The sequence below is a fragment of the Papio anubis genome, chromosome 11, assembly GCF_008728515.1.
Source record: "Papio anubis isolate 15944 chromosome 11, Panubis1.0, whole genome shotgun sequence".
In the NCBI taxonomy this organism is placed as follows: Eukaryota; Metazoa; Chordata; class Mammalia; order Primates; family Cercopithecidae; genus Papio; species Papio anubis.
Genome location: NC_044986.1, coordinates 19,489,506 through 19,516,997, shown reverse-complemented (window position 1 = coordinate 19,516,997; position 27,492 = coordinate 19,489,506). Strand labels below are relative to the sequence as shown.

General features: G+C 35.2%; 1 protein-coding gene across 6 annotated transcripts in view; it reads left to right on the top strand.

Annotated features, from left to right (window-relative positions):
* Nucleotides 1-27,492, top strand: part of NHLRC2 (NHL repeat containing 2) — a 61,297-nt gene that overhangs the window by 24,329 nt on the left and 9,476 nt on the right. For all 6 annotated transcript variants that reach the window (XM_021943689.2, XM_021943690.2, XM_031652053.1 and 3 more), the window contains 7 exons: nt 135-256; nt 4,807-4,936; nt 17,931-18,030; nt 21,496-21,727; nt 22,297-22,419; nt 23,345-23,554; nt 24,631-24,850. In XM_021943689.2, the coding sequence (XP_021799381.1) occupies nt 135-256; nt 4,807-4,936; nt 17,931-18,030; nt 21,496-21,727; nt 22,297-22,419; nt 23,345-23,554; nt 24,631-24,850 (1,137 nt within the window). The remainder of the gene's footprint in view (nt 1-134; nt 257-4,806; nt 4,937-17,930; nt 18,031-21,495; nt 21,728-22,296; nt 22,420-23,344; nt 23,555-24,630; nt 24,851-27,492) is intronic.

Sequence of the window (27,492 nt, the reverse complement as noted above, 5' to 3'; positions counted from 1 at the left end):
TTAGTTTTTATATGGACATACCATGTTTTTATATTAAATATTAAATATTAAAATCCCAGCATTAAATACAAGTTTGTTTTGTTTTGTTTTACCTTGAGATCACTTCTTAAGTGGGAAATTTTATCTCATTTTAGGACCCAACCCTGGAAGAAAAGATGGAATATTTTCAGAATCAACTTTCAATTCTCCACAGGGTGTAGCCATAATGAATAATATCATATATGTGGCAGACACTGAAAACCACCTTATAAGAAAGGTAATTTTCATTTTAAATTTGTTTTAATACTTATAATCAGAAAAAGTGAATTGTATTTGCTACATTAAATATTTGAAGTTAAAGGGTGATGCTTATGTATGTCAATGTCCTTGTTCTGCTTTTTTTGAGGTACTTACTTTAGTTTTATTCTCAAGTATCCTGTTGCTATTTGTGTCAGTATGTAGTTACCACAAAAGAAAACCCCACTGAGTTCTTTTTTTAACCCTTTGTTTCAAAGCTGTGTCCCTAACCACTTAAAAGCTCCTCATTTTGAAGTATTTTCCTAACTACTAGTTTACAATGATCCTTTGTCCTTTTTCAGTTAAATTTTCTCAAACTAGAAAAAAAATCATATCACTCCTGCTTCTCTTCAACTCTTATGCTTTGGCTGGAAATACTGATTAGCCAATTCGTCTTAAAACTTGTTTTATCTTATTATAAAAGTAATATGTGTTCTTATTTCTAAAAAGTCAGCTAATACATAAAGCTAAAAAGAAAGTCCCCTGACCATCAATTCCAGTTTCCCAGAGGTAACCATCCGCTGTTAAAGTGGGTGTCTTTTTGGAAATGTTCTACTCTTATAAAAATAAATTGATATTAAAAAGCCTATTTGTAGAGAATTTTTTTAAACAAAGGTAACGATACTATGCATACATAATGTTTTGTAGGTTTTTCTAACTTTATTTTTTTGCATATTAGTCACCTGAATGATACGACTATATCACATTTCATTGTAGATGTACTCAGTTATTTCAAACATTTCCTACCTATGGCTGTTTTGGCTAAACCATTGGTCTTTAAGTTGCTATGTGTTTGGAAAATAAGTAACCAAGTTCGTCATACTCATCCTGTGTAAATACATTGTTTCAGATACTTCCTTGTTTTTCTCACTGTTTCTTTCAGTATTGACATTTATCCTCATTTATTTGACAATATTATCACCTATATACACATAGTAGAAAAAAATACATATAATATATAATAATAGTGACTGTACTGTAAGTCCTCCTGAGGGCTAGAAATATGTTTTGTCTACTACTAAATACTGGCATCTAGAAAAGACCTGGCCTATGGTAGGTGTTCAACAGATATTTGTTGGATGAATTTATGAGCAAATAATACTGTTTCATGAAGCACTTTCGAAAGTGTGTATTCCTCTTAATATAAAAGTGTTACATGAAAAACAGATTTTGTGGGTTAATACATTAAAGCAGACGTGTTTTTTAAAGTCTTGGAGGCTTTCTTCTTCCAGACTTAAATATGCTAATGTGTTGTTGAGTGCATTAATAGGGTGATATTTGTGCAGCATTTCTAAACTTACTTGACCAGAGATCCCTTTATAGGCAGAGCTGTTCATAGGACTAATGTTTCCATTGTGTATATTTTATGGAAAAGTGGGGTTTTTTATTACTGAATTTTTAATGATTAGTATTTCTTTATCATTATCTTTTTGGGGTTGTATGCTTTTATAATTCATCAGAGGGGCTAGACCTCTAATGGTGTATTGAATTGGTAAAATAGCCAGCCTGCAACATTCAGGGAGTACTTGTCCTTCTTTTCTAATTGTATGTCATTTCTCTTGCTTTACAACTTAATGGGTTTTGGAGTATTGACCATGTGCTGCATTTCAAATATTTATGCATTTAAGTAACATAATCACAACAAATTTAGGTTACCTGAAATTGTTCTGTATTATATGACTTAATATGGTGTCTGCAGAAATGGAAAGTAGAATTTTTTCCATTTAAAAATACAAGAATATTTGTTGTGTTTTATTTTTGTTTAAGACCTCATTTGCAGAGGATTGAGTTGATTACACTTCTCCATTCACGGTTCACAAACGTAGTTTCATGCAGACCATTCTCATTAGAATAATTTATTTAAATTATAAATTCTCCTACTTGCCCATACCCCCCACTGTCACTCCCCTTACATTAACATACCCATTGTGGTATTTTTAATGCTTGCTTTTTATTTGTACGTGATCTTATAAACAAAGTGTTTTGTTTATATTTTTAATTACTTTATTGTGCTATATTTTATATATCATAAAGTTCACCCATTTCAAATCTACAATTCATTAGTTTTTAGTAAATTTAACAGGTTTTGCAACTGTAACCATATGTGGTTTTTAAAACATTTCATCCCCCAAGTAAGAACCCACATGACCACTTACAGATAGTCCTTATCCCCTCCCATCCCTAGGCAACTGTTAATTTACTTTCTGTCTCTGTAAATTTGCCTTTTCCAAACATTTTGTTTAAATAGAATTATATATGTTTTCTTGTATTTGGCTTCTTTCATTTCGCATAATGAAAAGTTCATGTGTGAAGTGGCACGTCAGTAGTTCATTCCTTTGTATTGCTGGATAGTATTCTGTTGTGTGAATATGACATTTTATCTACCAATTCACCATTGATATTTAGATTGTTTTTTGGCTATTTTGTATATTTTGTTATTTTGGGCTGTTATGAATAATCTTGCTGTGAGCATTGATATATAAGTTTTACATGGACATACATTTTCATTTGTCATACCTAGAACTGGTTTTGAGGAGTTACATGTTTTGTATTTAATTTTTTGAGAGCTGCTGAATTATTTTCCATAGCAATTGCACCATCTTACCTTCCCACTCGAAATATATGTGGGTTCCAATTTTCTACGTGTTCACTGTCACTTGTTATTTTTCAGTTTTAAAAAATTTTAGCCATCCTACTAGATATGAAGTGGCATCTCATTGTGGTTTTGATATGCATTTCCCTCATGACTAATGATGTCAAGCACCTTTTCCTGTGCTTATGGGCCATTTTTATATCTTTGAGAAGTGTCTGTTAAGATTCTTAGCCAAATTTTTAACTGGGTTGTCTTTTCTGTAAGAATCCTTTATATATTCTAGGTACAAGTTCTTTATCAGATATATGATTTGCAAATGATTTTTCACATTTTTCTGCTTGCATTTATACTTAGTTAATCATGTTCTTTGATGCATAGAAGTTTTAAATTTTGATGATGACTAATTTGTCCATTTTTTCCTTTTGTTGCTTATGTTTTTGTTGTCGTAAGAATCCATTACTAAATCCAAGGTCACAATTATTTACCCCTGTGTTTTATTCTAAAAGTCTTTTAGTTATGGCTCTTATAATTAGGTCTTTGATCCATTTTGAGTTGATTTTTGTATATGGTGTGAAGTAAGGGTTCAACTTCATTCTTTTACATGCGGATATACAGTTACCCCAGAAAGATTTATCCAAGAGACTATTCCTTCTCCATTGAATAGCCGTAGCAGCCTTGTTAAAAATTAGTTGATCATAGATGTATGGACAGGTCTATTCCATTGATCTCTCTGTCTTTATGCCAGTACCTTACTGTTTTGATTGCTATAGCTTTTAATAAGGTTTGAAATTGGGAAGTATAAGTCCTCCCACTTTCTTCTTTTTCAAGATGGTTTTGGCTATCCTAGATCCCTTGCAATTTGATAAGAATTTTAAGACCAGCTTATCCATTTCTGCCAAAATCTTTTGTTTCTTATGTAAACAAATTGTCTGCAAAAACAAGTTCCCTTCTGATATTAAACTTCCTGTTGCCTTTTATTATATTGCTGACCAGTACCTCTCTTGCTTTTAAGCATTAGCATTGATGGTGGGTATCTTGTGATGCTCATAATCTTAAAGGGAATACATGTAAATTTTACCTAAAAGTGTAATATTTGGTGTAACTTTGAGGAATAAGATATCTGTGAAGTAAGGAAAATTTCTTTCTGTTGATAGCTGGATAAAATATATAATAAAGCAATTAAGTGAAATATTGAATAGAATCTAAGTGGTAGGTATATGGATGTTTGTTACAAAAATCTTTTAACTTTCCTGTGTGTTTGAAAATTTTCCCAATACAATGTTGGGGAGAGGGTATCAGGAGATGAAAGCAGAACATATTTTCCCAGTAGAATATATTAGTTTTCAGTTTATGAAGTAAAGTCGATATAGTGTCATGGAACTACCTGGGTTCAGGTCCCAGATTCTTGACTTACCAACTGTGGGATGTTGAAAAAGTTAACTAACGATCTGTGTTTTAGTTTTCTCTAAAATATTAAAATCGTCATATAGTTATGAGTATGGCTGGATGGCTGGTTGGCTTCCTCACTGTTGGATCGGTGCTTGGCACATACAAGTTTTAGTATGTGTCAATCACTAACTGAGCACAATTGAAATATGTGCATTTAATTTGTAGAAACATGTATTTTGCTACATTGTGTTTTAAAATTTCATTTAAAAATTTTTGTTTAGTTAAGATGAGGTCAATGTCAGATCTGGAGGCATGATGGGAGACGGGGATAAGAGGGGAAAAGTGGAAGAATGGACAGGTGGGGAAATGAAAGGGACTGATTATGTGCTTTTGAATAAGAAGTTCATGCTGTAATTGATTGGCCTTTTTTAAAATAAAACTTTATATTGCACATATACTCTAAATGTTCTATTGAAAATCTTTACACAGCAAAAGACAAAAGCAAAAGTAACTTTCCTTGCATAAAACCATCCTTTCAATTTCTGTAGATTGACCTAGAGGCTGAGAGGGTGAGTACTGTAGCTGGCATTGGAATTCAAGGTACAGATAAAGAAGGTGGAGCAAAAGGAGAACAACAACCCATTAGTTCCCCTTGGGATGTAGTTTTTGGAACATCAGGTATGTGAACTTTTGACATTAAATGTAAAAGTAAATTTTGCTTCATATAAGTTTTAAAAATATTCTTGAGATGGTCATTTGGATTAATTCTATTGCTAATTGCTTTATTTTATACTTTTATACCTATGCCTCAGAGTTTGTTAATTGTGTAAAAACAAAGTTAGCAGTAATATAGGTATATATTATATATACTAGAGTATGTATTATATATAATATTACCTATTTTATTTTATCTGTAAGATAGACTATGTGTTACTCTGAAGAATTATGTATTAGATGCACCCTCCAATTAATGTAGTTCTGAATTTCTTATATTGAAAGGATTATAGTTTCAGAACTTCAAAAGATTTTTCATAAACAGTAATCAATAATAATAAAAATAAATTTATTTATTCATAAATAAGGAACTTACAGTGTCATTATATACTCTAGTTTGGAAAAGAAAAAGAGGCAGCTGCTTTTGCTTTAGATTTAAAAAATTTATATTAAAGTATGATAGCTTCTTTTGAACAATTGAACTTTTACCCTACTGAATTGTGTAGACATTGATAATGAATGAAATGTAATGTTACCTTTATTATCTATATTAATTGACTAAAAGAAATCCAGGAGTACTCTTATTAGTATTCTTATTTTTTATTGGCTGTCAGTGATACTGAGATGGTCATTTACATGTCTAAAATTGGATTGATGAGTAAACAAAGTTAGAATACATCGAAAATGGAATTTTGGACTAAATGGTTGGTGTTGTCTTCATATATTTGAAGAGTATATAAGTACCTGCTTAGTTGAAAGCCTGTACATTTGAGATAATTTTCTTTTATGATGCCAATTTAATTATGATTCAAAGACCCTACTTTTTTTGTTATTAACTTTTATAAAGCACTTAAAAATTCATAAAATAAATGAGTGAACTTCTAGTACTACCTGCACTTAACACTTAAGTATTTTGTATAGGTTATTTTTGAGAATTCTATTTGTGGAATTGTGTGTTGTAAACATTTATAATTTGTTTTGTAGCTCACCAAGGGGGATGGTATAGTAGGAGCAGTGCATCCGACTAAAGGGATACTTCATATGTAGAGAATTTTGAAATATTAATACAGTGAACTAAAACTCAGTCTCCATTTTATTACCATGCACTAGCAATTCTAAATAATTCCAGGCCTAAATCTTCACCAGTACTTTTCACTTTTACCTCCCTGCCTTATTTGCTTTACTTATGATTATTTTTACTAAATTGTATTTAGTGTGATGTTATTTATTACATGAGCTGTTCTATAGTGCAAGTAAACAAACTACAGCTACATTTAGCAGCATGGACAAATATAACAAGGGATATTTTGAGTGATAAAAGAAAGTTACAGAATATGTACAATATAATTTATTTGTAGAAATCTACAATGTGATTTCTTTTATAGCAAGTACAATAGCATTTAATACAAGCACTGGGAGATCCATTCAGACATAATAAAGTTAAAAAGTAAGAAGAATGATAAATGTACATTTTTATACTAGTGGTTCCTTATGGGAGGAGGAGCAATTAGGTAAGAAAAAGAAATAAAAGGCATCTATATGGGAAAAGAAAAGTGAAATTGTCTCTGTTTGCTGATGGACGTGATCTTATATGTAGAAAATCCTTATGACTACACCAAAAGACTATTAGAGCTGATAAATTTTGTAAAGTTAAAGATAAGAAAATCAACATACAAAAATTAATAGTGTTTCTATATATTAACAGTGAGTGGACTATCCAAAAAGGAAATTATGAAAACAATTTCATTGACAGTAGCATTTAAAAAGGTAAAATAGTTAAGAGTTAATTTAACCAAGGAGGTGGAAAGATCTGTACACAGAAAACTATAAAACATTGATGAAATAATTTGAAGAAGACAAATAAATGGAGAGATATCCCATGTTCATGGATTGGAAGAATTAATATTGTTAAAATGTTCATACTACCCAAAGCATTCTACAGATTCAGTGTAATTTCTATCAAAACTGTGTTGTCGTTTTTCTTAGAAATAGAAAAAAACTATCTTAAAATGTATATGGAACTAGAAGAGATCCTGAATAGCCAAAGCAGTATTGAGCAGAAAGAACAAAGCTGGAGGCATCACACTTCCTGATTTCAAACTATGAAGCTGTTGTAATCAAAATAGCATGGTACTGTTATAAAAACACACATATCAACCAATATAACAGGATAGAAAACCCAGAAATAAACCCAAGTATTTACAGTCAAATGATTTTCAGCAGAAGTGCCAAGAACACACAATGTGGAAAGGACAATTCCTCCTACAAATGGTGTTGGGAAAATTGGATATCCATATGCAGAAGAATGAAATTGGACCCTATCATATACAAAAACCAATTCAAAATAGATTAAAGACTTATAAGTCCTGAAACGGTAAAGTCACAAGAAGAAAACAGGAAAAGCTCTACTCTACAACATTGATCTGGGCAATGAATGATTTCTTGGATAGGACTCCAAAAACACAGGCAACAGAAGCAAAAATAGACCAATGGGATTGCATCAAACTAAAAAGCTCTATACAGCAAAGAAAACAATTAACAGAATTAAGAGACAACCTATGGGTTGGGAGAAAATATCTGCAAACCATGTAACCGATAAGGGGCTAATATCCAAAATATGTAAGGAACTCAAACAACTCAATATCAAGAAAACAACCTGACTAAAATATAGGGAAAGGGTATCAACAAACATTTCTCAAAAGAGATATGAATGGCAAGCAGATATATGAGAAAATATTCATCATCTCTAATCATCAAGGAAATGAGAACGAAAGCAATATGCAGTATTACCTTACACCTGTTAGAATGATTTTATCAAAAAGACAAATGATAAATGTTGATGAGGATGTGGAAAAAAGAGAACCTTTGTACACTGTTGGGATTGTAAATTAATACAGACCTTTTGGAAAATAGTATGGAGGTGCCTCAAAAAACTAAAAATAGAATATTTATGTGATCCAGCAGTCCAACTTAACAAAGGCATTAAAATTGCTATGTCATAGAGATATTTGCACTCCTATATTTATTTCAGCATTATTCACAATTGCTAAGATATGGAGGCAGCCCAAGTGTCCATCAGTGGATGAATGGATAAAGAAAATGTATATCTAAGGCTGGGCCTGGTGGCTCATGCCTGTAATTTCAGCACTTTGGGAGGCCGAGGTGGGCAGATCACCTGAAGTCAGGAGTTCAAGACCAGCCTGGCCAACATGGTGAAGCCCCGTCTCTACAAGAATACAAAAATTAGTCGGGCATGATAGTAGGTGCCTGTAATCCTAGCCACTTGGGAGGTTGAGGTGGGAGAATCAGTTGAACCTGGGAGGCAGAGGTTGCAGTGAGCCGAGATCACGCCACTGCACTCCAGCCTGGGCAACAGAGGAAGACTCTGTGTCTAAAACAACGAAAAGAAAATGTGTATCTACACACTGGAGTACTATACAGCTTTAAATACTGTCATTCATGGCAACATGGATGGAAGCAGAGGACATTATGCTAAATGAAATAAGCCAAACACAGACAGATACTGTATGATCTTACTTGTGGAATCTAAAAACATCAGTCTTAGGCTGGGCATGATGACTCATGCCTGTAATCTCAGCACTTTGGGAAGCTAAGGTGAGAGGAATTCTTAAGGCCAGGAGTTTGAGATCAGTTTGGTCAACATAGCGAGACACTGTTTCTACAAAAGAAATTTTAAAATAAAAAATAAATTTAAAAAAATTGTAAGAAAATCTCAGAAAAGGAATGTAGAAAAGTGGTTGCTAGAGGCTAGGAATAAGGGAAGGTATGGGGAAAGAGAAGAGGTTGATCCAAGGGTACAAAGTTTCAGTTGGAGGAATAAGTTTTAGAGATAATTGTGCACTGCATGGTGACTAACCTGTAGTTATTATTTCACAGCTGCTAAAAGAATATTTAACATTTGCACCACAGAAAAAAATGTTGGTAAGGTCATAGATATGTTATTTAGCTTGAGTGAATATTTCTACAGTGTACACATAGATCAAAACATGACGTACCCCACGAATGTACACAATTATTATTGGTCAATTAAAAATTTGAAAAAAGAGATGTAGGAAAGAGACTAGAAATATCTCATTATTTTAAATCTACATGTAATATGTAAATGCATGTGTTTATGTATTTTAAATAGTATCTGAATATTTAACCTAACTATACTGTACAGTCATAAAATAATTAGTATAAAGTGACTTTTAAAAAATTACGTTTTATCTGTGTTCATTTTTTAATTGTCATTCTTAATATGGTCAGAACATCATGCACCAAAAATAATTACTACAGTAAGTTCATTTTTTCAGCAGGTACATTGTAATGTTTCTAAAATGGGTATCAGGTCTCTGTTGACTCCATTCATACCAGACAGCAACCTGAAAGACACTAAGGTTGAAACCTCTATCAGCATCTCTCTTTTTTTTTTTTTTTTTTTTTTTTTGAGACTGAGTCTCACCCTATCACCTAGGCTGGAGTGCAGTGGCGTGATCTCAGCTCACTGCAACCTCTCCCTCCCGGGTTCAAGCGATACTCCTGCCTCAGCCTCCCGAGTAGCTGAGATTACAGGTGTGCACCACCATGACTAGCTAATGTTTGTATTTTTAGTAGAGATGGGGTTTCACCATGTTGGCCAGGCTGGTCTCTAACTGCTGACCTTGAGTGATCCGCCCACCTTGGCCTCCCAAAGTGCTGGGATTACAGGTGTGAGCCACTGCGCCCAGCCAAAACCCCTATCAGTATCTAAGTACTTTAAGACTTTACCTGATTTTGAGTCATTTATAGAAAGGGTAATGTGCCAGAATCCCATTAACCTTTCTTGGCCCTTTAATCAACAATTTCCCTAGATAGAAATTTAGCCATTCTTCTACAACCTTTAATGGTTGAAATCCAACTATTTAGTATGCTAGTCTGATAATCTACAGTGTTGGTATTTATGTGCTTCAATAATATGCTTCTCTGACTCCCATTATTAATATGATATAAAATACCATGAAAAAAATATTTTTGCTTTAAAAAAATCAGATGACACAGGAAGTTTTGAAGGAATAAATTTGATGCAGTATGACTAATACATTTTTGTTTTGTTAAAATAAGAAGTTATATCTTTATGTCTAAAATTCGAGAGAAGATTCTTACACTGCCTTATCACATTGACTTGGTATTAAGTTTTTTTAGGTTAATTAGGTATAATTTATATAAAGTAAAATTTACCCTTATTAGGTATATAATTCTGTGAAATTTGACAAATATGTGCAGTCTTGTAACTTTTACCACAGTCAAGATACAGAATATTTTCATCCCAGAAAGTTATTTCATAGCCTGTTGTTGAGTCTCCCCCCACCATCACCACAGTGACCCCAACAACTGGCAGCAGTGATCTCTTTCCTATTCTCTGTCATCTTTCATGTCTGGCTTCTTCCATTTAGCATAATGCTTTTGAGATTCATCCCTGTGGTTCCATGTATCAGTAATTTCTCTTTTTTCACTGAGTAGTAGTTCATTGTATGGCTCTACCACAGTTTGTTTATTCATTCACCAGTTGATAGACATTTGAAGGTATTTCTAGTTTTCAGTGGCTATAAAAAACCTCCATAAACATATGTGCACAGTTCTTGTTTTGTGGTAATGTGCATTCACTTCTCTTGGGCAAATGCCTCGGAACGAGCTTACTGGGTCATATGGTAAGTGAATGTGTACAAGAAACTGCCAGACTGTTTTCCACAGTGGCTGTTTTCCTAAAGTCCCAAATGTCTGTTGGGAGTCATTGCTTCTGTCTGAAGAACTTCTTATGACACAGGTCTGCTGGCAGTGACTTCTCTTGCCTTTATTCTGGTCTGAAAAAGTATCTAGCTTTCATTTTTGAAAGTTATTTTTACTCCATGTGTGAATCTAGATTAACATTTTTTTCTTTTAATATTTTAAAGATAAAACTCCATTGTCTTTTGACTTACATAGTTTTCCACAAGACATCTGTTTTAATATTATCTCTTTTCTTTATATGTAAAGTGTATTTTTTTTCTCTGGTTGCTTTTAAGATTTTATCTTTGGTTTTCAGCAGTTTGATATATCTAAGAATTATCCTGCTTGGAGTTCTTGAATCTGTGGTTTGATGTTCATTATTTTCAAGAAATTCTCACTTCAGATATTTTTTTCTGCCCCTTTCTTTCTCTTTCTGGGACTTCAGTTACTCATATGTTAGATTTCCTCTTAATATTATATTCAATAACTCTTGCATATTGTGTTCTTTTTATTCACTCTTCTTTTTTTTCTTTTTGTATTGGTAATTTCTACCAATTTATCTTCAGAGTCACTAATTCTTTCTTCAGCTGTGTCTAGTCAACTGATGAGCCTGTTGTATTAGTCCATTCTCATACTGCTATAGAGATACTACCTGAGACTAGCTAGTTTATAAAGAAAGGAGGTTTAATTAACTCACAGTTCCGCATGGCTGGGGAGGCCTCAGGAAACTTAAAATCATGGCAGAAGGTGAGGAGGAAACAAGGCACATCTTACTTAGCAGGCAGCCGAGAGAGTACCAAAGGGGAAGTGCCTGACACTTACCAAGCAAGCAGATCTCGTAAGAACTCATTCACTATCATGAGAACAGCATGAGGGAAACTAACCCCGTGATTCAATCAGTTCCCACCAGGTCGCTCCCTCGACATGTGGGGATTACAATTCAGATTACAATTGGAGATGAGATTTGGGTGGGGACATGGCCAAACCATATCATTTGTAGAAGGAATTTTTCGTCTCTAATATTATGCCTTTTTAATATAGCATTTGCATTTCTTACAGATTCATCTCTGCTGAAATTCCTTATCTATTTAGGTGTGTTGGCCACCTTTTTCTCTAGGTTCTTTAACATTCTATGCATAGTTATTTCAAAGTCTGTATTAGATAATTCCAAATTTGGGGACTATCCTCAAGTCTGTTTCTGATCATTCCTTTGTTACTTGGAAGTGGGTAATTTTTTTGCTTTTATGTGTGTCTTCTCATTATTTATTATATGTCAGTCATCTTGTATAAAACAATAGAGGCTGAGATAAATAGTACTTATGAAAGATTGAGTCAATTTGGTCAGGAGCTGAGCTGGGCCTTGGTTTTTTTCTTCCCATGTCAGTGCACCATATTTTAAAAATTCCTCTAGTTGGGCAGCTGTTGCCTTCTGATTTTGCTTCAGTACATGGGCCTAGATTAGATGGAGGGTTTTCTCAGTGTTTCTCAGCTTTCAGTCATCCCTGTACAACGAAGCCACGTGGTGGTTCCCTCTCTCCATTCTTGCAGCCGTCCCAGGGATAGACTGCTACTGGTTGTTATTCTGCCCCAGGCTTGTGTTGTGGATAGGGGTGTTCTCTGTTGTTCAGCCTCAGTCTTGGGAAGGCCCTGAGTGCCTAGGCCTTGAGGAAAGGATGCAGGGAGCTTTTTCATTGTTGCTGTTCCTCTTTCTGGCAGCTAAACTCTGTCTGGTGTCTGTGATTGGTTTGGGGAGCCTCCTGCTTCTCCCCTAGCAGAATGAGAACTCTGCTTGGTGGCAGTAGAGCATTTTTTCATCTCCTTTTCCCACAGCTGTAAATGATGTTTTCCTGTGCTCTCTGTAAAATGACCGGCTTTGCTGCCTTTCCCTAGTGGCTTAAGACTTTGATTCATAAGAGGTTTAGAGACTTTGTAGAAGCAAATCTGTGTAGAAGCACTGATGGAGAATTTCACAGATGCTCTTAGGAGGATTCTAGTCATAGGTGCTTAAAATGACAGAATTTTTTAAAAGCTGGATTTCAGGTAATTTTCATGTTCATATTTCTTTTGTTGATTTTATTTCTGTTTTCTAATAATATTTCTCTGATCTCTACTGATAATTATGAGTGAGTTTTGCCTTTAAAAATATTCTCAAAACCTTTTCAGCCTCTGTTATTGTCCTTTTAAAAAAGTTTTAATTTGTGACTGTTGAAAGTTAGTAATATTAAGTGCACTCTTTTTTGTAATTTTACCTTCTATTTTAGATTTGGGGGTATGTGTGCAGGTTTGTTGTGTAGGTCTAAGTATACTCTTAATTTAAAACGGAAATGTTCATGATTACCACATTCTTGTTAGAGGGAACAAAACTAATACCCGTACTCAGTGATGGAACTATGTGCTTTGGAGTCCACACTCCAGGATGAACAGTTGTAAATTGTTAATATGACTCTTGTTACTTTGATAGACATAAATGCCAGCCCACTTTTTTTTTTTTTTTTTAACTTTTTTTGTTTACAAAAACAAACTCTTCAGTTCTAGCACGGTGGCTGTGAGCAGGGACTCTGGAGCCAGACCAGCTAGGTTTGCAGGTCCACATCTTAGTAGTTGTGTGACTTTGGACAAGTTTCATAGCCTCTTTATACCTCAACTTCCCCATCTAAATTGACGATACAAATAGTACCTACCTGAAAGGCTTATCATGAGGATAAGAATTAATATATGTAAAGCACTTAGAACGGTGTCTGGTGCATAGAAAGCGTAATATAATATACGTGTTTGTTTGCTGTTGTCACTGTTTTCTATAAGATAAGAATTTTGTCATAAAGTGTCACGAACAGATGCTGATGGTCTGAACCAAACCAAAAATGGGAAGGCAAGGGACTAGAAAATAAACTTTAAACACATTATCCAACCATAGACCATTCCCAGGGGTACAGGGAGAGAAAGGCAGAGTTAAGGGTAAACCTCACTATGCATCCCGGAGTAGAAGGCTGTGGGTACATTTAATCAGATCCCTGTTTCTGATCACAGACAGAAATGCACTTGGGTGCTTGTTACCAGAGCTAAGTCCATGGGTCAGAGGCAGAAGGGAGGGCGAAAAGGGGGCAAGCAGAGAACTGAACCAAAGAGCACAAGCTCGCTTCCATAGTTCCTTCATTCTCATCAGAACACTCATAATCTAGAGTCAGATTCACTAATGAATTCATTTTCCAAGTTTAGCTGGGTGAATTTCAGCAAATTATTTAGCCTCTTTGAAGCTGGCTTTTTATAAAATGAAGATGATGATAATAAGACTTCTTAAGATTGTTAAATTGAAGGAAATAATCCATGTAAAATGATTAGCTCGGTACCATCAACACAGAAAGTGACCTGGGTGATAATAGTCATTATCCTCATAAGTTGATATGTAGAATTCCAAACACCTGAACCCTGACCTGACACTGCCACTGCTTCTCTACTTTTTCTCATTCCTCGGGCATCTGAAGGAAATAAATACACAGAGACCAAAACTAAACCAATGCCCATACTTTATCTATCACTGGAAAGCTTTTGCCTTATTACAGTAAGCCCCAGCTGAGCTAGACTGACCTGTTTGGAGAACTAGATAATGGAGTTAAATTTGATCTTTCACTCAGCTCTGCACCAACATAGCTCTCCTTTGCCAAGACAGAGGCTCTAAAAGCAAGCTAAGAAAAGCAAATGTTTTTGTTCCTAAAGCTTAGAGCTAAATTTGCCTAACTCACCCTTCTGAGATTTTCTTGGAGTGGGACATTGATGTGAAAGAGAAAGAAAGAGGCAGTTTTCAAGGTGGGAACAGGATGACAAACCAGTTCAGAAGGAATTCTTGCAGTAATCCCTAATGGTGGCTTAGGTCAAGGTGGGGGTAGTGAGAAGTGGTCAGATTTTGGATATATTTTGAATAAGGAGCCTACATAATTTGCTGATAGATCATGCGTGACATGTGAGAGAAAGGAGGAATTAAAGGTGACTCCAAAGCTTATGACCTGAGAAGCTGAAAGGACGGAGTGTTTTTATTTTCATTTACTTGGTCAACCTTGCTTGCAGTCTTGTTACCCAAAAGGTCCTAACATTGGCTGGAGCTGACTTTTCAATCAAGATAAGTTGTATAAAAATATCTGTCTGTATTTCCCTCAATAATGATTCTCAGTGTAGAAGGCTATAAATCTTGCTAGATTTACCCTTAGGTGTTTGATGTTTTTCAATGGTGTTACAAATTTTCTTTTATATTTGTTTGCTGCTATAAACCGATAAAAGAATTTATCCTTGCTTATTGACCCTATACCCAACAACATTGCTAAATTTCTCTATAAAATTGTAAAGATTTTCTGTGTACATAATTATGTAATCTGCTAATAACTACAGTTTTATTTCTAATCTTTTTATACTTTGCTTCTTTTTCCTTCTTTGTTGCACAAACTAGGACCTCCATAAGGTGTTAAATAGAAGTGTTGATAGTGGGTATCTTTGTCTCATTTTTATTCTCGGGGGATGTTTGTAGTATTTTATTCTTAAGTAGGATGTTTGCTGTGACTCTCTTAAAAATGTTCTTTATAAGATTAAATAAATTGCCTTCTGATCCTAGTTTGCTAAGAGTTTTTAATCATGAATGGAAGCTTGTTAGAGATATTGAAAGGCTTTATTGTTATGGGTGGCTTTGGAGTTCTCAGCCCTATCAGATCCCAAATCCCCTTCCTATAATACATTTTAAGAAAAGCCTCCTTTACCATACCTAAAGTGAAATTCATAGGTAATATAATCCACCTGTGCTATGTATTTATTATATATATATAAAAAATAGAGAAGAAATAAGGGTAATTTATAATAAAATAGTGTAGTCATCATGTAAATGATCTGGCATGACTATATTATCATATAATATATTACCCATCAAATATCCACAGCATTTTTTAGGGTGGGCCGCCACTCCCATTCAGCATCATTGTTTGAGAGGATAATAGCACAGGTTTACATGTATAGCAGACTTCTGGGATTAGAGATGAATCAGTAGTACTATTAGGAAATACCAGCCATCATTAGGATAGTTTTAAGGCTTTTTTTCTTTTTTGTGGTTTCTAGGGGAAAGTTTACTCATTCAACAAATAAATACCTACTGAGTATTTGGCATGTGCCAAGCACTGTTCTATGAGTTGCTAATAAAACTGTGAATAAAACAAAGCTGCTAGTCTCTTAGACCTTATGCTCAGTAGAAGAGAAAGGCAGTAAATTAATAAATATGTAACGTGTAAGATAGTGATAAACGCTACAGTGAAAAATAGGCAAGGTAAGGAGCTAAGAATGATGGGTGTGTGTGGGGTGGGGGCGAGGGAGTAGGGAAGAAGCTTGAGCAGAGATCTGAATGTTCATATCTGGATGTAAGCTTTCTAGGTTGGGAAAGGAGGGAGCACACTAGGCATAGAAGTTGAAAGACAGCAAATTCTTTAGCACCTAACATGGTGCCAGGCATCATGTTAGGTGCTTTGCTTACACTGTTTTATTCCTTCCAGGAGTCTTATGTAGAGAGTGATGGTGTGCTCAATTTACAGATGAGGAAATTGAGGCACACACATTAGAAAGTGATGTAGCTACTACAATTCAAATCCAGACCCACCTGGTTCCAAAGCTAAGGAATTGGTGAAGGAATGCTTTCAGGAGCCCTCTTCTTTTAGTGGTCTGTCACATTGCCACAAGAGTAATTACATTTCATTCAGAGAAATGAGAGAACTGGGTAGAGGACTTGAAAACATAATCATTTACATTTTTTCATGTAGCATTTTAAAAATATTTGAATCAGCCAGGCACGTTGGCTCACGCCCGTAATCCCAGCACTTTGTGGGGCCGAGGAGGGCAGATCACGAGGTCAGGAGATTGAGACCATCTGACTAACATGGTGAAACTCCATCTCTACTAAAAATACAAAAAATTAGCCAGGCGTGGTGTCGGGCGCCTGTGGTCCCAGCTACTCTGGAGGCTGAGGCAGGAAAATGGCGTAAACCCAGGAGGCGGAGCTTGCAGTGAGCCGAGATCGTGCCACTGCACTCCAGCCTGGGGGACAGAGTGAGACTCTGTCTCAAAAAAAAGAAAAAAGCAATATTTGAACCAGTAAAGGCTTTGAAATATTGTGAGTGGAAAACATTCCAAATTAAGTTAGAATGAGTAAGAGTGTTCATTTTCGTGGGCTTTCCATGTTTTTATTCCTATTACCTCCTAAAAGTTTTTGTTTTGCTTGGTCATTTCCATAGTTGATAATACCAGTGACTATGCATGAACATAAAACTCATTCATTTTCATTGTTTAATACTAAAAGATTTATTATCTTAGATTTATGGTAGGTTTAACAGAAATAAGTAATTTTAAACTGAATGCTTTCTTAGGTACCAAATATCATCTGTTGGTAATACATGCATTGTTAATACTGTAAAATTAACGAACTTCTTAAGCGGAAGAGGTTGTATTATACTTTTTACCCTCTATGGTGTCTATTGAAGGGCTGTTCAGTTTGTAAAAGTATTTATATTTTCCTAGTACAAATACTGTAAAATTAAGGTCCAGATTCACTAAATGATCATGGCTAACATTTGAGTGATGTTGCCTCTAAGCATTACTCTGAGTGCATCACATGCTTTGAGCCTTTTATTTGAATGTCAGTATATCTAAAATAACGGAATATTTTATTAGCTTATGTTTCCTGTTCATTTTAGTAGTCCCAGGTTGTGACTCTAGAATAACTGAAACACTGTGGTATACTAAAAATTAATTGTGGAAAGCTTTTGATGTAGTTTTAAGGTGATTAAGCAGAGACAGTCCCCAGAATATATGTGTGCCAGTGTCACTTCTAATAGTTTGTGTCGTGTAAAATAAGAAATCAAATGTTTAAAAATGTTGTTAATGCTCACTGTAAAATTAACAAACTGCTGAGGCAGAGTTCAGATGCAGAGATGCAGAGGACGTGTTCCTAGTGAGAATACTTTGGATTCCTGTGAAATTGTTGTGGGTAAAATTACAAGTCTAAAAAAGTAAACCTTTCACAAGAAAACAAAATTTTTAAAGATAACTTGAAACATTGGAAATATTTTTATTTATCAGATGATTCATAAACATATTGTTATCCTCCATAAATTTAACATTTTAAAACCATTGGAGTGTTTGTATAAACCAGATATGTATATAATAATAATGATTTATTCTTATAAAGGTTCAGAGGTCCAAAGAGGTGACATTTTGTGGATAGCCATGGCAGGGACTCATCAGATATGGGCACTCCTACTGGACTCTGGCAAACTGCCAAAGAAAAAGTAAGTGACAGCCTCTCTCTTTGAGTAGAGTGTACTACTTTGGTGTTCATAGAGTTTCTTTTTTCAAAATCACCATCCTCACTGTACCAGTCAGGATGTGCTAGGTTATACTGCCATAGCACACAATGCATATTCTCAGTGGCTTAAAGCAAGGTGTGTTTCTTGCTCGCTCGCATGGGTTCACTGGGACCACTACTCTGTTGCCCAGGCTGATGAAACAGCCTGGAGCTGTGGGGAGCTTTGCCAGTCATCCTGGCACAGGGAGAGAGAAAGAGGTGGTAAGTTACTCACTGACTCTTAAAATTTCTACTCTGACACACATCACTTCTACTCTCATTTTATCAGCCAGAGTAAGTCTTAGGGCCACACTTCACTTCAGGGAACCTGCAAAGAATCATTCGCCTTAATGTCTAGGAAGAGAACTAAGAATATTCAGTGGGCCCTTATCTTTTAAGACATAGTTGAACTATTTCTAATCATTCATTCAAATAGTTGAATACCACATAGCAGAGTGCTTAATAACTCAGTTTTTGTAGTGAGGCCTGAGATTGAATCCTGGCTCTGCCATTTATTATCTGTGTGAGTTTAGGAGAGCCACTTGAACTTCCGAAGCTTCAGTTTCCTTCTTGATATTACCTCATAGGCTTGCTTTGAGGATTAATAATACATGTGGAGAGCTTGGCGTGGTGCCTAACATGTACAGTAAACATAGGTGGCTTTGCTGTCACAAGGATATAAGGATGAAAGGGTCGTGTCTACCAAGTTTCTCATATTTTTTCCTTAGAGCCTTTCCTCTTCCCCCACTACCCCAGGCAGAACGGGCCATACTCTTCTCTGTGACCTCACCGTACCTGGTATGTAGTTACATCACTGCACTAAGTTTTCCTGCCCCAACCCGCTGCCCCTTCCTCTTTCTCTTCTCTCTTTTGACTGTTCCTATTTTTAGCCATTTCCTCCTACTAAACTGTCTCTTAAAGGGAAGAATCCTCTCCCATTCATTTTTGTGTCCCTTGTACCTAGCACAGTATCTGGTACCTAAGAGGAGCTCAGTAAGGGTTTGAGAATAAATGAGTAAAAGCCATTAACCAGAAGGGCTGTCAAATAGCCATGGAAGATGGTCATCTCAAGTTACCATTAATAGAAAGCATGATTTATATAGATCATTCAAAATAGCAGATATTCCAAATAGTGTGTTATGTTTGTGCGTGTTGCTTTGGACACATTTATATAATGTGTTACGACATTTAATCGTTTAGTAAATATTTGTGAAACATACTATATGCTAGGCAATAGGGATGAAATAATATGCTCACTATGTTAAGGATAAAATGAAAAGATGTGGTTGCTGTCATCAGCGAACTTACAGAGGAAGAATCAGATCAGCAAACAATTAAAAATTAGTGTGTGCAAAAGGAATCACTGCAAATTGAAATTGTTCGGCCAGGCGCGGTGGGTCACGCCTGTAATCCCAGCACTTTGGGAGGCCGAGGCGGGCAGATCACAAGGTCAGTAGTTCGAGACCAGATTGACCAACATGGTGAAACCCCGTCTCTACTAAAAATACAAAAAGTTAGCTGGGCGTGGTGGTGCGCGCCTGTAATCCCAGCTACTCAGGAGGCTGTGGCAGGAGAATCGCTTGAACCCAGGAGGCGGAAGGTTGCAGTGAGCGGAGATTGTGCCACTGCACTCCAGCCAGGGCGACAGAGCGAGACTCTGTTTTTAAAAAAAAAAATTGAAATTGTTCCTTATATAAGTAAGCGGAAGACGCAACATCAGTAAGATTTGGTTGTCAAGGAGGGCTTCTTGGAAGAGGCAACTAAACAGAGACCTGATAGAGTAGTAGGAGTTAGGGAGAGTGGGAAGTTTTCCAGGCAAGAATTGGCACTAAGGATGTCAGTAGAAGCCAGATCACACCATGCCTTGTGAGTACTTTTAAGGGATTTGGATATTCTACAAGCCTTTCTAAAAAGGTTTAAGCTGGGAAGTGACATGATTAGATTTGTGTTTTTGAAAGAACACTAGCAGCACTCAGAGTGGAACAAGACTAGAGGCAGAGATAAGAGATACCACTGAGGAGCCTATTTCTGTTATTGAGGCAGGAGATGATAGTAGCCTGAACAGTGAGATTACCAATAAGATTTTACATGAGGCATAATTGTAAACAGCAAACAGAAGTAACAGAAGTTGCCAGAATATGCTCTTCTGGGTGATGACTGTTTTAGAGATAGATGGTCCAGAGCTGCCTAAATTTCCTCATAAGTAAAGTTGTCATTCTCCTTCATAATAGGAAATTGGCACTAGGACTACACTGACCTGTATTTTAGTTTTAAGGATGTATTATCTTTACTACCGATCTTCAAGTAGTAATGACCTTTAGCATTTTAAGAGTTATTGTTTCTCCCTACTCTTTTTTTTATTTAATTAAGAAAACTCTTTTTTAAAGTATTAAGACTCCTTGTAGACTCCTTTCAATTAATTTGTTTAGCATATTAGTTATTACATACATGGTACTTGCTATGTTTATACATTTCTTGAATAAGTGGCCATATTTTGTGCATGCTAAATCCCTTTGCCTCTGTCCCCTGCTCCTTACCTAACTTATTACGGGAACATATCAGCCAGTAAGTGATGGTGAATTCAGGCTTTTGCATATTCAGAAATGATTTACACAGACTCTCATTTTGTGTCCTGAGTCAACTGCTTCTCTTCCCTCAACACAACACACTACCATGTCTTCCTTACAATCTCTCTGGCATAAACTTAAAAACCAGGGTCTAAAACTTTCTCTGCATTACAAAAGGAATCATTGCAATAGTTCTTTAAATAGAAATTTCCCTAATGTATATAAGAAATTGATTTGTACAATTGATATAATTGTACGTAATTATCCCATGCAATTGTAAGATAATTATGTATAATTATATCATTTTTCATATAATAGTAATGTCTGACCTGGCTATCTTTCAAAAACTATTCTTTAATTCCTTTTGCTAGTCTCTATTTATATACAAGATCACAAAACATTTTTAATGCAAATTGAAGCTTTAAACTATCAAGAGCTAGATAGTCTTTTTAGTTCCCTTTCAAGAACCTCATACTGCATGGAACTAAGAAGTTAAGAATTTAAGGTAGTAAAACCAACCTATCTCATCAATAATCTGATCATTATTTTTATCTTATAATTCTAACTCTATCAGGGATCACTTGTTTAACATTTGAAAGTGATTTCAGTTTTGTGTATGTCAAAGTAAAGTAAGAAGTTCCCTACACAGTGAGTAAATAAGTTAATGGTTGGAAAAATGACAGTGAAAGCTGACTTGAACAATTTAAGTAGGCCAAGATCACTAGTTTATTTTCTACGAGGCTTATCACTATTGATTTGATTATTTACATTCATTTATTTAAGAACTAAATTGCACACAATATACCACATGTTAACTCCACCTATGAACTTGTCTTTTTCAGTGAGTTAACAAAAGGAACCTGCCTTAGGTTTGCTGGAAGTGGAAATGAAGAGAATCGAAACAACGCCTATCCTCACAAGGCAGGTTTTGCCCAACCTTCAGGCCTTTCCTTGGCCTCTGAAGATCCCTGGAGCTGCTTGTTTGTAGCAGATAGTGAGAGCAGTACAGTGAGAACCATTTCTCTGAAAGATGGAGCAGTGAAGCACCTCGTAGGAGGAGAAAGAGACCCCATGGTAAGGACAGTCACTCTTGCACAGTGCGGTCAGACACTGAGCAAGCTGTCAATTTTGTGAATTATAGAAAATTAATAAGATTTAAAAGAGATCATCCTTGGCCTATCTGCGAATCAAAATGAAAGTCAAACCAAAGGAAATGTGACTATAAAGCAACATGAGGAACACTGCATCTAAGAAAAGTGAACTGACTCTATTATGTATAAATGTTAAGGTTTCCGGGAGAAAGAAAGGATGAAGCATTGATTATTGGAGAAAAGAAAAAAAATGTAAATTAGATGTTGGGCAGTGGGGTGGAAACAGCACCAGACTAGTGGATTTGACCTATTCCTAACCAGATGTAGTATTGTGAGTAAAACTACTAAGCACCACAGATTAATACAGGTTCAAAATACTGTCATTTTTTTCTAATCTGAATGAAGTATCCAACCCTATTTATATGAAAATCAGCATTTTCCCTTTTAACTTAAATACCATTTATAGCTATTTGAATTTTCACTTCATATCCTAGCAAAACACTGTACAAGTTATAATAACTGCTGTTTCTTTTCTTTTTAAAAAAATTGAAGAATTTATTTGCTTTTGGTGATGTTGATGGAGTAGGAATCAATGCAAAGCTTCAGCACCCCCTTGGAGTAACATGGGATAAAAAAAGGAATTTACTTTATGTGGCAGACTCCTACAATCACAAGGTGAGTCGTGACAGAATTATATAATATCTTGCTTTTTGTGTGTGGCGTTTAAAATGCTGAAAGATCTGTGAGCCTCCTACAACTGCCACTCTAAAATATAGAAAGGAGTAACAGTATTTGACAACTATAACCCAGCCTGTTCTGCTCTTTTCTTGGTCCTTTCTTTGCCAAGAGGTTGTGATGGTATTCTGAACTAGGGAAAGCTCTGAACCAGTTCCAATGGCAATAGCCAATAGTTGTGAATTGTAACCCATCAAAGCTGCTTAGTAACATATTCAGTATATCAAGAGAAGGCAAGTAGCAGGGAAATTAATATGTCAACTAACAAATGAACGTTTTTGAGCTGTTGCATAGTTACAATGCCTGTTAGTAAATAATTTTGTTTTCAGCAGCATTTCCATTTTTGTCTATTAAATTGTTTTAAGTTTTATTGCACTTTTACTTTTTACAAAAAAATCACTGGATAATAAATATTCATACAGTACTTCATGATGTGAGACCATAAATTTAATATAATTGAGACATAACTGGCAATCATTAAGTTTAACAAAGGTAGCAAATCCTCAGGCAATGCTGGATGCTCAGGAAGACAAAGTCAGTTCAGTCGTGAAAGTGTGTCCCATTGTGAAGAAACACAATTCGATTAAAAAAATTTTTTTTTAATTCCAGAAATGATTTCATCAAAGATTGCTTCCAGAAGACAAGATGGAGCTAGGGATTTTACGTAGTTTTTAGTTCTTAGAATAGAATATCTCCCCTTAGACTGTAATTTGAATGTTTGGCTTTTCAAGAAAATATGGAAATAACTATTCCTTTTGTGAGATTTATTGAGAATATTAATGGCAGTCAGAAATTAGCTTGCTTGATACTATATTCTGCAATACTGCAAAAATGAGATTGATCTTTTTTGTTCTTTGTTTTTTAGATTAAAGTTGTGGATCCAAAAACAAAAAACTGTACAACATTAGCAGGAACTGGAGACACAAATAATGTTACCAGTTCCAGTTTTACCGAGTCAACTTTTAATGAACCAGGAGGCTTGTGTATTGGAGAGAATGGACAATTATTGTATGTGGCAGACACCAATAATCATCAAATTAAAATAATGGATTTAGAAACAAAAATGGTATCTGTGGTAAGTAATTTTAAAATATAAGTTAAAGGATATGGTTTTAAGAATGATACTAAGATCCTCACAGCACTGACAGGCATTTTTGGTTAGACTGTCTCCAGGAGAGTAGTAAGTGGATGCTTCTGTTGTGTTCTTTGACAAAGAGACCAGCAGGACTGCTTTAAGGATATCCTTCTATTCTTAAAATAAAAGTTCCATCTGTGCTGAGAGTTTGAAAAAAATACTGGAAATTGGAGAGAATCTAATGAACCTTCAAGAAAAAAAAAAGGAGAGGACTCAGATCTGTTTTTAAGTGTACAGACATACTGACATACAGTACATACACCTGCTCTGTGGGTTGGGTTATTTAGCTTTTTGTTTTTTTCAGTGATCTTTAGATCAGCGTGTAGCCTTTGTTTCCCTGTGATGAATCCATTACCAAATAATCATCTAACAAAAGCTTTAGAAGCCACATTTCTCAAGACATTGAAAATAAGATTGTGGAAGAAACTTATTTAAATGAGTTATAGTCAGTTTTTAAAGATATGGACATGGTTTCTTATAGAATTTTCAAGGAGAAATATCTGTTATAAACTAATTCTTGTTGTATGATATGTACCTGAAAAAAATGCAGCAGTTTTTTTCTGAAAGTCTGGTAATTTACATGGTATATTTTTAAAATAAAAAACACAGATTACTGTTGCAATGTCAGTGTCATTTCTCTTCACATAGATCTCTGATATAAGATGAGTAACATCTTCTTATAGTTGACAATGAAAATTATAAGAAAATGTGTATCTACTGTGTTTAAATTTATAAACTTTTGCTAATCTCCTGCCATCTGTATATAGTGGACAGTTACTTTTATTCTGTCTCATTCATAAGTGTTGGGTTTTGTTGTTGTTGCTAAGATAAACTACTTCTGTGTCTACAAAAATCTTGAGCGCCTCTAACTAACACATTCTAATTCAAACTAGAATAGCAATTAGTTTCATTGACATAGAACTTCATTATTCTACTAAAGTCTAAAAATATGCTTTCTCATTCTATAATTAATATAAAGTTCTTATGTTTTAATAACAGATTTTCTTACTTCCTAGCTCCCCATCTTCAGATCTGAAAATGCTGTAGTAGATGGCCCATTCCTGGTAGAAAAACAGAAGACATTACCCAAACTACCTAAATCTGCTCCAAGCATTAGGCTTTCCCCTGTGACTGTGTGTGCTGGCCAGACTCTTCAGTTCAAACTCAGATTGGACCTCCCATCAGGATCAAAGCTAACGGAAGGAGTACCCAGTTGCTGGTTTCTAAGAGCTGAAGGTATGAGTGTAAGCTTGCAAATACTAATACATCGTACATTCTTGATGTTTAATCTAGTTATTTTTTATTTGTTAGGAGATATTTTTATTCTGTATGGGCAAGATTTGAAGGAGATGATGTGAACAAACGAATCCAGATCCAACCCCACATTGGCCATTTGCTTTAGTCTTCAAGAGTCTTTCCTCCCTTTTATTAAAGAATAGTGTAACTCACCAAAAGTTACGAGTCAGTTGTTAGCATGATTGCTTGGAATATGGGCTTTCCTATACCTCATCACTTATTCTGATCCTATTCTTCATTCTATTCTTGTTCCAAAAAGAGTCTTAAAAAGTCTGAAATAGAAAAATAAAGTGGAGCCTCCTTATTTAACATCTTTTTTTGTAACTCTTCCTTTCAGTCACTGTTACGCATTCCTCCTTTTCTTCTATTTGTGAATCACAGTGTGAGCTAACTCCTTACTTCATTTGTCTATGGTAAGGAATCAGTATACTGCTTGCCTTGCAGTAGTGCTTTCCAACATCTGTAACCTGGTGGACAAAAATTTTAAAGTGAAATTTTAGTGGTTCAGAACTTCTAAATTACAACTTGTCTCTAATGATGTTCCTCTGTCCTGGTCTCCCACGCTCTTTCACACTTTCTCACTCAATTTTCCATTTCCTTCCTAACTCCTCATCCTTCATACCCTCTCACACACTTTTGTATATTACCCAAATCCTGGGTAATTCATGCCTTCTTACCTTCGACTTTCTCAGGGCAGCAGCTACTGACCCGCAATTATAATATCAACTTAGTGTCTAAACCAAGAGGATAATGATATCTTGGTAGACTACCTGGGAGGAACTGCTGGTTAGTGTTTGGGAGGCTGATTCTAGGGTGATTGAGTCTGTAGGGAAACCACTGCTTGTCACTCTCCACAAGGGAGAAGGCTAACATGTAGTAGTAGGACCTTTGGAGCTTGCTTTGTAGACAGAAGAATACTCAAACCCTGGCCACTCCATAGCTATCTGTGGGTTCGGAGCAAGTCCTAGACTGCCAGTTTAAGTCTGGAAGTATTACATCAGTTGGAGATCATTAATTTAATTTTTCTCAGTGTAACTGTAAGAGCAGTCACTGTAACAGTAGTGTATTAAATGGTATCACTGTGGGAGCAGTATATTAATTTTTAAAATAGGATATTGACAAATTAACATTTGTCTGCATTGTCAAACACACTAATTAATATTGAGTCATTGGGATATAAAATACAGATAATATTCAAGTAAAGTAGTCTATAGAGACTTTATTATTTGTCTAAGATATTGGCCCCATTTTTGTTATATAGGAGCAGATAATTTTCAGGCAATAATCCTAATAATTTAAAGTTTTTGAATATTACAGAGTACATTTGTACACTTATATTTAAAGGACATTTTCTCTTCTGGCTTGTTTTTTAGAAACACTTATTTTTAGCCAAATTTTGGTCTGTATAATCTTAAAGAAGTTAGAATATATGCAAGTTTTAAGCCCAAAAAAAAGCAGTATAAAAGCACTACGTGTATTGTAACTTCACAAATTGTGTGTGTGATATATATGAAAAATATCTAAAGAAACATTTTCTGTTTTATTTCTAGATTTGGACATTAAAATAGCTCAGTATTAACTTTCTTTGATTTAAAATATAAGAAGTTGGCTGTGCACGGTGGCTCACACCTGTAATCCCAGCACTTTGGGAGACAGAGTTGGGCAGATCATGAGGTCTGGAGATTGAGACCATCTTGGCTAACAAGATGAAACCCGTCTCTACTAAAAAACAAAAAATTAGCCGAGCGTGGTGGTGGGTGCCTGTAGTCCCAGCTACTCAGGAGGCTTAAGCAGGAGAATGGTGTGAACCCAGGAGGTGGAGCTTGCAGTGAGCCAAGCTTGTGCCACTGCACTGCAGCCTGGGTGACAGAGCAAGACTCCGTCTCTAAATAAATAAATAAAACAAAAATAAAATATAAGAAGTTCTCTACTGATCTCTCTAGCAAAGTCATGCATAAGATAAAAGATACTCTCCAGTCCAGGAATAAGCAAAGAAAACCAAAGAATTTTAAAGAGAATTTAAAAAGAATTCTTTAAAAGCTTCAACATAGAAGTTTTGTACTTATCTCTCTAGGTTCTTATCTTTCACCTTACTCTTATTTGACATATTTTTCTCAAATTTGATTTTTCAGTAAACTAAAGCAATAAATTAAAAGAGACATCAAGAGGACTGATAAAGGCAGGTACCCTGAGTTGGCTGACTCATCCTGAGAACAAAAGAAAGAGACAGAAAAGCTAAAAAGTAGACAGCATTTCATCACACTCAGTAGATGGTCCAGTTTTTGTACAGATGCCCCAAGTAATTGATAAGTGATTAGAAAATGTTCAGTGTTCTCCATTTACATGGTGGGACAGCATTTCGTATATTTGCCAAATGCTGACTCTTGACGCTGCCACCCTCTTAGGCTGAATGTCTGTATGTGTCTGTGCTTCCCCACTATGACACATGTGTTCCTTCTAAGAGAAGGTCGAGATGAATAAAGACATTTAAAGATGATTTTAATTCTTGAGGGCTTAAAATTTGTTAGTGGTTTATTCTATTTTTGTTATAGATAATCTGTTTATTTCTAGGAAGAGTTTTA